We start from the raw sequence: 12,743 nt of genomic DNA, 5'->3' as shown, positions 1-12,743 counted from the left end.
TGGGGTCGGCCTGGGGCGCAGTGGTTAAGTGCGCATGTTCTGCTTCGGCGGCCCGGGGTTTGCCAGTTCGGATCCCAGGTGCAGACATGGCACTGCTTGGCAAGCCATGCTGTGGTAGGCGTCCCACATAGAAAGTAGAGGAAGATGGGCACAGAGGTTAGCTCAGGGCCAGTCTTCCTCAGCAAAAAGAGGAGGATTGGCAACAGTCAGCTCAGGGCTAATCTTCCTCAAAAAAAAAAAGAATGTTTTTATTTACATGTCAGTTTATCTGAGGAACAGATTCCAACAATGCGACTGGGAAGTAATATCATCCCCATTTTACAGATGAGACACAAAAGCATAAAGATCAAGTGATTTATTATAATCACATAGCAGGTTAATAACTGAGCCAGAAACAGAACTGTAACCAGCATATGATGTAATACACAATGAAGCTATAATCAGTTATTTCTGATTTTCATGGATATGGCAATCTGGCTAAACGGCCAGTGATTAAAGGGTTCATCTCACACTCAGAAACAATAACTTGGCAGCTATTTTAAAGAATGAAAGATAAGCTTTGATTTATTTAACCTCTGAATTAATTGTCTAGATCCAAATAAGGAAGTGAGACACCATATGAGTTAATGCACAAGAAAGACGGCACAGAACTCACAGATTCAAGTTAAGTGGAATCAAAACCCAATATTTTAGTTGGATTCTTTGCTACACAGACAGTTCATTATACTAAGAATATCTAATTAACCTTTCAACCAATATTTGTGAAGTGCCTATTCTATGCTGGCCTTATGTTACAAGCACTATTTGTCATCTCATTTAATAATAGTGAAGGATGCTGACAAAGCATTCATGAAGAGGAGCAGCAAGCTCACATTCAGAGAAGGACATTAATTCTAAACACGAATGCAGTGGTGGAAACCAGATCACAAATTTGAAAAGCAGCACCTACTTCCGGAACCAAGAAGAGAAGAAGGGAGCTAGTGAAGGAAGACTACAGCTCCTAAGATGTACCTTACTCATTGCAAAGAAACTGAAGGACCTGAGGAAATGTATCTCTGGCTTTGTGGCCCCCGCCTTTCCTCTCCTCACCAACACGAGTGCCTGTGACCACGCTGATTTTTCACCCCTCCAAACACACAATTTAACATCTACAAAAATGAATATTTGCTTAATTGGTTCCAAATTTATTCCCTAGTTTATAAGTTTTACAACAACAAAATTCCATATTCTGGTTTGAAACATAACAAAGGCTAATTGTTTAAAGCTAAATGGCAGATTAAAGCAAACATATTAAACAAGGCAGCCTTCTTGGACAACTGGAAGCTTATCATCTTCTAGCACTCATGCCTAAGGCTTTCATCTCTACTTAAAAGTTTTATTCCCACCTCCAAACCCTGATCCCAATGCCTTTTTACCTCGTACCTGAACAACTCTCTAGCTGTCACCCAACAACTGCCCCACGGTAACTGATCTGCCTGCCTCCAGTCCCTCCCAACCCATTCCATCCACAGAACCCAATTACAAAGCACTATTTCAAGACGGTTAGATACTGCTGTACTGAAAATTTTTTTAAGAATTCCTTATTTTCTACAGAATAGTGTAGTAGCCAGCTCTGACGGTCTAGTGGTCAAAATTCAGTGCTCTTACCGCCACGGCCCAGGGTCATTTCCTAGTCAGGGAATGGCACCACCCGTCTGTCGGTCTTCATACTGTGGCAGCTACGTCTTGCTGGGATGTTGAAAATTATGACACTGGTATTTCAAATACCAGCAGAGTCACCTATGGCGGACAGGTTTCAATAGAGTTTCCAGACTAAGACAGACTCGGAAGAAGGACCTGGCCACCCACTTCTGAAAAAACTGACCATGAAAACCCCGTGAATAGCAGTGGAGCATTGTCTGATGTAGCGCCGGAAGTGAGAGGATGGCACAAAAAGACTGGGCAGGGTTCCGCTGTGCTGTACACAGGGTCTCTGGGAGTCAGACTGATTCAAGAGCACTAACAACAAAGTGATCTAGTATTCAAGATTCTCCAACTTATCCCTCAAACCATTTCTCCCATTCCTGTCTCTTCCAATAATATTGTCCTCTTCACTAGTCCCCAAACTTTCCTTCCCCTCTTCTTTTCACTCCACAAATGTCCAATCATTGCCTATTATGCGTCAGCTACCTTTCGAGGCACTGAGGATATACCAGCGCCTTCATGAAGCTTAACATTCTAGTTGGAGGAGAAAGATAATAAACAAATACACAGCAAATCAAGTGCTGGTAAGTGCTATGGAGAAAGATAAAGATGGGGGAAAGAGGATGGGAAATGCTGGGCAAAGGGGTAGGGATGACCATTTAAACAGGGTTCTCATCACAACATGGCAGTTGAGTAGAGATCTCAGGCAAACAAGGCAGTCACGCTGATATTGGGGGGAAGGGGGGGCAGTGCTAAGGCCCCGAGGCAAAGTGTGTTTCATATGTTCAAAGAATGGCCAGGAGTGGAGAAGAACATGAAGTCAAAGACTGAGCCAGGTGAGCAAGTCATAGAGGGCCTTATAGGCCAGTACAGGGTATTTGACTTTTATGTTGAGCGAGATATGAAGCCACTGGAGAATTTTAGGCAGAGGAGCAACATAATGTGACATTTCAAAGCATTACTGCGGCTGCTGGGTTGAGGACAGACTTTGGGGGCGGGGGGGAGGAGGAGAGAGGAATAGAAGCAGGGAGGCTAGTTAGAAAATTATTATAATAATATAGGCAAAAGATAATGGTGGCTTGCGCCAGGATGAAAGCAATAGGACTCATGAGTAGTCGTCAAGTTTCATGTTCGTGCTTGACACTATACCTTTGCTTATGTCAGTTCTCCATCTGGCTTGTCTTTATTTTGTTCTGCCAGAATTTAGCTTAAATTTTACCTCCTTGAAGAAACCTTCCCCAACCAATCCCATCTTCAGGGATGGCCCATTTTTCTGAATTCCTGTTGACAAGTGCCCATCCTACCTACTAAATGGCATTCAGTCTCTGCTACAATATATAGTTATTTATCTATTTAACTTCTCTGTCCTTTCACCCTATTATCCATGAGAAAGAAAATACTTTACAACTCTCTTTTTGAGGAAGATTAGCCCTGAGCTAACTACTGCCAGTCCTCCTCTTTTTGTTGAGGAAGCCTGGCCCTGAGCTAACATCCGTGCCCGTCTTCCTCTACTTTATATGTGGGATGCCTGCCACAGCATGGCGTGCCAAGCAGTGCCATGTCCACACCCGGGATCTGAACCAGCGAACCCCGGGCCGCCGAGAAGCGGAACGTGGCGAACTTAACCACTGCGCAACTAGGCCAGCCCCCTTTACAACTCTTGATATCCTCATTTTGCTGCACAAAATAGATATTTAATAAATGTTTACTGATAATCAAACTGAATCACTTAGAAATGACTACTTGTCAAAAGAAACGATCATTTATTCACTTCCTCCCTAAACTGCCAAAGCCAAAGAGATGCCTGACACAGCTGTCCAGAGGAAACCTCTGCCCATCACCCAGGCCACACATCATCTTGAGCTACCGTTCACAATAGCTGCTTACTTAGCCACAACGAGTTTCTCTGGACCTGTGGTTTCCAAAGTGTGGTCTCTGGACCAGCAACATCAGTATCACCTGGAAACTTATTTAGAAATGTAAATTCCCAGGTCCACCCAGAGCTAATGGATCTAAAACTCCGGAGATGGGGCTCAGCAATCTGTGTATTCTGATGCACTATAATCTTTGAGAACTGCTCTGGCTTAAACGTATAACTAATTACCCTGTTTTTTCATGAGCTTTCTGAACAATTCCATCCTGGCTCATATCTACAGTCATGTCCATCATTATTAGAAGTCCAAGTCTTCCAGATGGTTCACCCTACTCAGCTCTGAACGCCCACTCTCGTGACCCCGTCTCCTGCTCTTCCTTGCCCTCCCAAGCCCTAGAAGTCATGAGATGTCCTCAGTGAACTCTTCTAAATACTCGCTCTTTTTTCTCTTGTTCCCTTCACCTTTTTGCTCAAAGGATACCTGATTGCCCCTGAGAATACTCCTTCTTCTGCAGCAGAAGCTTTTCTCCTACCCATCACATAACTCGGCAGGGGCACGCAGCCTCCTTGTTCCCCACTACCACACAGTGTTGGACCTTACAGTATCCTCCTTGCTTTCCAATACCACTTCTCTCTCCCCTCCACCCAAAACGCAGACCCTTTCAAACAGATACGGCCTTCCAACCTCTTCAAACCTTAGCACAGGGCTCCCTGTCTTCACCTCCTCTATTAGCCTTCTCATTCTTGACGACTTCAGCATCCACATAGATGACTCATTCAACACTCTGGCTTCCTAGTTGTTGTTTTAATGTCTTTAGCACCAACTATATTTTTTCACCGCTTCACCTAAGCTACCCACCTAACATCATATCCTAGCATTGTCATCATCCATAACCACACCGTCTCCAAAAATCTCAAGCATTTCAAGCATTTCACACTCACAGGATCAAGGATGCCTGCTCTAGTGACTTCCCCACTCCAGCAATTCTCCAACCTCCTTGAGATCTCTAATCTGTAAGTTGATCCTACCACTTTTTCACTACTCCTACTCCTCCTCATGTTAAATTCTAGGATCCGACACTATACATAGTTCTTTTCCAAATGTCTTAATTCCCTTCCCCCTTTTTCTGTTAGTCTAACTCATCTGGTGAAATCTCATCTCCTGGTTAAATCCAACTATCTACTTTTTTCTCTCCTGTATCTAAACAACAGAATATTACTGGATAAAAATCACACAACTGACTTGCCACACTCACATCAAGTTTATGACCACAGATCTGAAGCCTCCTATATCTCTCTAGTAAGTTCATTTCCCGTTTTTTGAGATGACTACTATTTCATACCTTGTCCTTTCTCCCCAAATCTGCAATAATTCTTCTCCACTCTCCCCATTTCCCCTTTCAGCTACATTCACCTTACACGTATAAAGAAAGCAGGCACCATCAGAGGACTCCCTCTTCTCCCTGAAACCAACAGCACCAGCCTAAATCTGGTGTAAATTCTACCTGGCTGCAAATCCACATACTCTGTCTCCTTCTTATTAAAAAGAAAAAAGTCCTTCCGGCCCTATCTAAGGCCAATCCTTCTTCTGTGTGCTGGATATAGCATACTTTGCTCTTGCAATTAGCCTCTTTCTTTTCAGCATGCTCAATTTCTTCCCTTCTACTGGATCTTTCCTGTTGACAGAAAACATGCCTGAATATCACACATCTTCTAAAAATCCTCCCTTGAACCCACATTCCCATCCAGTGACTGACCCAATTCTTTGCTCTGCTCTGCAACTAAACTAAATTCATTGTCTCAATCTCAGCATTCCAATTTCAATTGGCTTTTTATTCCATCATTCCACCTGAAACAGCTCTTGCCAAGTTCACCAGTGACCAACATCCTACCAAGGCCAATGACCACAGATCTGAAGCCTCCTATATTTCTCTAGTAAGTTCATTTCCCATTTTTTGAGATGACTACTATTATCTGGTTTTAAGTTATCCAAACCCAGCACTTTCTTCTCCAGAATCTGTGATATCAAATACTTGCCTTGTTTCCGTCCTACCGCACACAATTCTCAGTATCCTCAGACATCTACTGAAAGGCCTCAGGGCTTTGACCTCGGTCTTCTTCTCTGGTTACATTTTCTCCCAAGGCTTTAAATATGCACTGATGAATCTCAACCTTACACCTCCAACTCACATCTCTCTTCTGAGCTCTAGACTCATATCAAATTGCCACTGAACTTCTTCACTTGGATCTTCAATAAATATCTCGAACTGAACAAGTCCAAACCATAAATATTGGTTTTCCTGTGTATTCTCTGTTCTGTTGTAAGGATATGGCTTTTCGATCCTAATTCCTCAAGCCAATATCTGAATAACCCAGAGGCCTCTTTCATCTCACCACACACAAAAGCCATCTTTAGTTCTATCAAATTGCCCTCCAGAGTCTAAGCAAGAAGTGCCATCACCTCTTGCTTAGACTACAGCAATAGCTTACTGACCTCACATACCACTTTTCCTTAAAAAAGTCACTCTCCTGCTTAAAATCTCCCAATACCTTCCCACTTTCACCAGAACAAAATTCAGATCTCCACCATGGGGAATGACCTGGCTCTCGCCTACCTCTCCAGCCTTATCTTCCTACATTCTCTTTGTTCTCTACAATTCAACCATACCACCTCTCTTTCTGCCCTTTGACTACCCCAAACTTGCTCCTACCTGAGGACTTTGTGCTTGCCACTCCTCCTGCTTGTAACGCTTTCCTCCCATATTTTGATGAGACAGTGTTTCTTATCATTCAGGCCCTTTTTCGAATGCTAAAGCATTTGAGGTCATATTACCTTGTCTTCTCTATAGCACTTACTAGTTCCTGAAATTATCTTGTTGGCTTACATGTTTACAATTTTCTTTTCCCAGTTAAAAAATACAAACTCTTTATGGGAGGGGCTGGCCCCGTGGCCGAGTGGTTAAGTTCGCGCGCTCCGCTGCAGGCGGCCCAGTGTTTCGTTGGTTCGAATCCTGGGCGTGGACATGGCACTGCTCATCAGACCACGCTGAGGCAGCATCCCACATGCCACAACTAGAAGAACCCACAACGAAGAATACACAACTATGTACCGGGGGGCTTTGGGGAGAAAAAGGAAAAAATAAAATCTTTAAAAAAAAAAAAAATACAAACTCTTTATGGGAAAGAAATTTGCCTTGTTCATGCTCTTTCCCCAACCCTTAGAAAGTGTCGGCACACACTAGTCATTCCATTATGTGTTAACTGCTTGCTTAGGCCCCTACAGTTTTCTGAGCTTTTAAAATACGCATCAAACCAATTTCACCCAAAGTATAAATACAAGTCCTGCAATAACAATAGAAGCCTCTTGTCATCTTTCTAATATACAAATCTGATCATACCTGACCCTGCTTAAAATCCATCAATGGCTCCTTATTGGAATAAACAAACAAATGAAGATCTTAAACTCTTTGGATAATCTGGCTTCTAAAATTTTAAATTTTCATCCACCGCTATTCCACTCATCCCACGCATACAGCCACATGGAATTATACATGGCTCCCAAACACCTATATATTGTTTCACCCAACTATTCCTTTTTGGAAAGTTAATGACCCTTTCTTACTCCTCACACTTCTACTTGTCCACCTCCTCCCCCATAAAGATTTCTGAACTCCTAGATGCTGTCAGTCCTTCTGTCCTCTACTTGCCTTGCCTCTTGTTAAATAGGAGAGTGCTCCCTACTCCTAAAGCTGATCCTATCTTCTCAAAGCTAAGAGGAATGATTCCCTTCATCTTCCCTCCCACAAAAAACTTGGTCCTCTTTCAAATCATGACAACATCCTTTCAATTTTACCTTCTGAATATCTCTCATACAGTTTTACTTCTCTCTGGCGCATGCTATCATTACCACTCTCCATCACTTAGACTATTTATTACACAACAATCACCTAACTTTGCTCTGAACTCTTACTCCCCTCAATCTGTGTAGATATCTTTTTAAAAAACAAATCTAATTATAAACTCCACTTCAGCAAGTCCCACTTAAAATCTTTTAATGGCTTTTCACTGTCAAGTATCTATTCACAGTATCTGGCCTCCAATGTTATCTGAACTGAACTGTTGCTACATTTTGTGATAACTCAATTTATTATTGTCTAGTTCTCTAACTGCGTAGACCAATTAGGATGGCAAAATAGTGATAAAAAGATTAGCTTGATTGTAACCTGAATAATAAGCTACTGTTATTATTACTTTATTGGTTTAGCACAATATAGTTTCCAAAAAACTTTAACACAATTATCTCAACAATCTGTTAGGTATTAGTAGTCCCATTTTAAAGATTAGAAAACTAATGCTAGAAAGGTCGCACGCTGACAGATGGTACCACTTAGACTAAAAACTATGTCTTTTGACTCACAGTCCATGATTTCCATGTTTTATGATAAAGCCATCAATTACTCACTACTGTATTTCTAAAATGGCTGACATGCATTTTTCTAAGATTACTCCACTAAGGTTCCCAAGGACTACCACGTCCCTTTCACGACCCGGAAAATCAAGGCATATACAGTTAAGTAACTTGTCAAGTAATTAATGGAGATGGAAACAGAATTCAGGTTATCTTATTTTCATTTCTCTACCCTAGTCTATATCATGCTGAATGGTAGGAGGGATAAACTGGACATTACTGAACAAATAAAAGAAAATGTTAAGTGTGTAATAAGCTCTGAGGCCAGAGTGACCAGAGTTCAAATGCTACCTCTGCCAATTCTAAATTGTGTGACTTTAGCAAGTTACTGAAATATCTTCTTTCTCCTCTGTAAAATGAAGATAACAGCTAACTCCCAGATGTGCTGAAGACTAAGTGAGGTGTATGCCTAACACATATGTTATCACTCAGTAAACAGCTTAACGTCAACAAAACAAAAACATTAGCTTCTTCCAAAAGAGGAGGGTGTGAAAAGAAATGAGAGTTGGGACTGAGATTCCAGCTCTGCCATTTCCTAATTGTCATGCACCCTCCCTTGGTCTCCTTCCCCACTTGTACAATAGAAATGATACTTAGCCCTTAGCACTGCTGTGAGGATGAAATAAGATAATGTATAAAAGCACTTTCTAATTGATAGCATCATACGAAAACCACTATTATCTGTGTACACACACTCTCTACCACTGTGTTATAAATTCTTTAAAGGCATGCGAAGTCGTTAACCATCTTTGTATTTGTAACAGCTGGAAGCACAGTCCTCTACCCACTACGGGCATTCAGTAAATGCTGGCTGAACTGATTTACTAAGAAGACAGGACTGAACTGTGACAAAACAACAGTTCAAGATGAAATCCAGAAGCTCATCCATGTAGAATAGGAGGAAGAGAGAGCCTGGGACCAGTCTAGCTAAGATCAGCTCAGACAGGGAGAAGACATCCTGACTTCTGGGAGCTTAAATAAATGGTCTGTAATTTTGCTTACTGGATGTACATTGTACAATCACCAAACAAGTAAGTTCCCTCAGGATAGGATTCATGAGTCTCCTTCCCTTCCTCCCCCTCCCTCCATGTTTTGGACAATGAAGAGGAGAGGGGAAGAATAAATGACATAATAAATGCTTAATAGTATTGCACCCCTCCAAAAGAAAAGTTTAGAAAAAATAATGGGAATGTTCTCTGTCAGGAAGCAACTTTAATGAGAGTTCGTCAGTCGCCAAGTACTTAAATACTGATTAAGGGGAGACGTTTCACATAAAACTAGTATGTGTCTATCAAATTCTCCCTACATGAATCCAAAGCCATCCTTAACATGCTAGAAAACACACTTTGAGGTGGTGAGCAGTCTGTCTATGCGAATGTTCAAAGCAAAAAGCTGGCTCGCACCAGTTGTTTATGAGCATCTGCTCTGTGCCATACACTATATGAAGCAGGCTTCATAGATTATTCCAAATCTTCACAGTAATCCCATGAATTAGGCATTATTTTCCCTACGTGACAAATGAAAAAACTGAGGTTCAGAGAGGTTAAGTGATTTGTTCACGGCCACACAAGTGGAAATGACAGAGGTGGGATTTAGGCCTAGTAAAGTCTCTCAAACCCATATTCTTTGCACCTACCATGCTGTCCCTGATGCTACCAAATTCACTAACAAGGACGGTGACTCAACAGGAACGTGGGAGAAGATCTAGACAAGAGGCATCTATAGAGCACAGGCGGTATTCTCTCTCAGAGTTCTAGACACAGGAGCAACTAACGAAGCGCATCTAACCACACACCCAAACGCTCGGATGAGCTCTAACTCAGTCTGCAGCTCCACAGGTTCTAAGAATGTTCACACTGCTCAGAGGCACTGACAAGCGAACACAGTTCAGTCATTTTTCTAGAACAGCCAGAACAGTGCCTTCAATCACGGCTGCTACCAAACCAAGCAGGCAATGGAGGTGAAGTGTGGTTCACAGCTTTCTCCCGCTTTCCAGGACCTCAACATTCTTGCATGGTTGAGTGTCTTCCTGGCATATATACTGCTACACAAAATTTGGAGAATTTTAGACTCAGAAGACGTAACTCATGGATGTGGAAACTGAGACCAGAACAGTTAAGTGCTTGCCCAGTGCCTCCTGACTGGGCACTGGCCTGGACAAAACTCTGATTTCCTACTCCTCATCCAGTAAGTTTTCTCCACAGCACGCCCTCAGTGCCTCCCCTTAATGCTTGACCACTTAGATTTCCTTCTTGATATCTGGGTGTCATGCAGCTATGGCTCCTTCTGGGCATTTTCAATGAATCCAACAAATGTGTGCAGCATTGGGCGAGATGATGTGGATAACAAAAAGAGAGAGCTGACACACTTTTTGTCCTCTAGACACTGCTACCCAAACTTTCAGGTGCCATGGCACACAGAGAAAATGGTAATATTTTTATGGCAGCAAGTGGCAAACTAGAAAGCCACGGTCCTAGTGACCAGAGGAATCCTAGGCCCCGCCTGGCTGCTCCAAGGGTTGAGGGAAATAGTTATCTTGGCATACATGAACCTCAATCCAACATGTGGTACTCCAGTTGGGAAGCTCTGTTCTGGGGCTAACAAGTAAAGGGGACTAAGGTAAATTTACAAATAAAGGTAATATAAGAGATAAGTGAGGAGACTGTGACTGTCTGCTTCCATCAAACGTAAACGAGTGGAAATGAGACTAACTTAACTTGCTGCCTTTCATAGCTCCTCTTCAAACAATTCAAAAGACAGAATAACCCATCCTCTGGTCAACAGACAGCCGATCAGTGCCATCAACAAGGCTGCAGAGACCCTCGACGCAGAGGCCTAGTTCACAGGGAGATGAAAACTACTGAAAGCACATAAGGGTGTCAGAAAAGTCCTTTGACCTCTTACAGCTACTACAAAAATAAATCAATAGAGGAGAAGAAATTACATTTCAAGGTCATATTCAAATATGAAGGGAGAAGCAGGAAAAGAAGCCACTCCCAACACACACACACACACACTCTGACCAAGCTCGATCTCCTTAAACCTAGTTAAAATTCTGCCGTCTGATATTTATAAATTTAGCCTGCTTGAGCCAAGTAGGCTTCTGCAATTCCAGACATCTAGGCTGAAGGGCAAAGGGCAAAGTGAAACTTTAAAAAGCTGGCCAGTATCCAAGGGCATCACATCCAGGACACTCCCTTAGCAACACACAACAGCTGTCTGCCCAAGAGGATACCGCCATCTTTGCAAGGGACTATACATGTTCTTGTTTCCACAACTAAAAGCAGGGGCTTTTTTTCTTGTATTATTTATTTTCCCTGTCACTCTCCTAAAAGGTATCACATTTCATAATTTAAAAACCTCTCTAATCCCCGTATGTTTCCCTCCATCCCAAATTACAATGCCGTAGTTAGCAATAAATTAAAATAATGTAAGGTATTAAGTTCCTGGCTAATATAAAAGCTGTATTAATGTCTGGTTATTAATTACTATCCTAGCTGCTACAGACTTGGTTTCTAACTATGGGCAAGTCACTCTTTGTGACTTAATTACTTTCCTCATAAAATTTTAATAACAACAGTGACCTACATCATAAGACTACTGTGAAGGACAATAAAGACTATTAGATAAAAACTTATAAAAGCTTATTCCTAATTAAGAATCACGCCACCTATTGGCTCTCAATATCTAAAGACATGGTTTGATTATCAACGTCAGTGCCCCCAAAACAAAACACAGGCCGATCCTGACCCACCAGAAGAGGGAAGCTCCTAAAGCGACTGGCTCGTTCCACCAGCCCCATTTGCCTTCTCCAAACCTACCAAGCCCAGGGGATGGCACTGCACTGGGAGCGCGGCACTCGCGCCTAGGTCTAACAAGATAAACAACATTAGAAAAAACCAATGTCACAATCACTGCTGGGTTTTAAAAACCTAACACCTATGAGTAGAAGGGGATGTGGCAGTCTGTGCTCCGTGGGGAAGGCCATTTGTGCAAGAGCAGAATCTCGCAGCTTTCCACTCCTTATATGTGCAAGTGCAAACCCTCACCACAGCACTCTGTACTCACCCAGAGGTACATCATGTCAGACCGGGCTGCTCAAACTCAGCGGTCAGTTGATCCTGGACTGCAAAAAGGCACTTCAGTGAACTGCAGGAAAGGAGGTGCCAGAATGGGGGGCCAAGGGTTCAGGGTGGGGAGAAACCCCCCCCAAATTACTTGAGTTTAAAAATCTAAAACAACCGGTCTTCTCCCCCTCCTCCCTCCTCTCCAGCTGACTGTTCTGTTGTTCTCTCTCCTCCCTCTCACCCTCCCTCCCTCCCTTTCTCTCTCTCTCTCTCTCTCTCTTCTCTCTCTCTCTCTGGGAGTTCCCAGCCCCGTGTGTCTGAACTGGAGTGTACAGCACACTCTCTCTGTATTTGCCTTCAGGGAATCTCTCTCTGTCATTCTACTTCTAGAAACACAATCATCACTCACAAAGATCATTGCAAAAGGCAGGGATGGGTGGGGTTGGTAATAAACCACCAGCACCAGTTTCTGCTGCTAGACATAAACTAGCTTAAGATGGGTTCCTTAAACATGAATGAAGCAATCAAAAACTCTGCCCTCCAAGGCCAAGGGGAGTGAGCCAAGCTCCCCCTCCGCCCCAGTTCTTCTGGAGACCCTTGCAGAAGCCACGCATGAACAGAGAACCTGCTCAGAGCCTCCATTCCCTCCCTG

The 12,743-nt window shown here is 42.8% G+C and overlaps 1 protein-coding gene across 18 annotated transcripts in view; it reads right to left on the bottom strand.

Annotated features, from left to right (window-relative positions):
- RBFOX2 (RNA binding fox-1 homolog 2) overlaps nt 1-12,743 on the bottom strand; it is a 261,300-nt gene that overhangs the window by 131,146 nt on the left and 117,411 nt on the right. Inside the window, exon 1 of one of the 18 annotated variants that reach the window (XM_046646507.1) lies at nt 12,093-12,296. The exons of the other annotated variants lie outside the window; for them this stretch is intronic. Coding sequence (XP_046502463.1) covers nt 12,093-12,107 — 15 coding nt within the window. The 5' untranslated portion in view covers nt 12,108-12,296. Of the gene's footprint in view, nt 1-12,092; nt 12,297-12,743 lie in introns of those variants that run through there. 18 annotated transcript variants of the gene reach the window in all.

This window comes from Equus quagga, chromosome 19 (genome assembly GCF_021613505.1).
Source record: "Equus quagga isolate Etosha38 chromosome 19, UCLA_HA_Equagga_1.0, whole genome shotgun sequence".
Lineage (NCBI taxonomy): Eukaryota > Metazoa > Chordata > Mammalia > Perissodactyla > Equidae > Equus > Equus quagga.
Note: the sequence above shows the minus strand (reverse complement) of the source record. Positions and strands in the feature narration are given on the sequence as shown.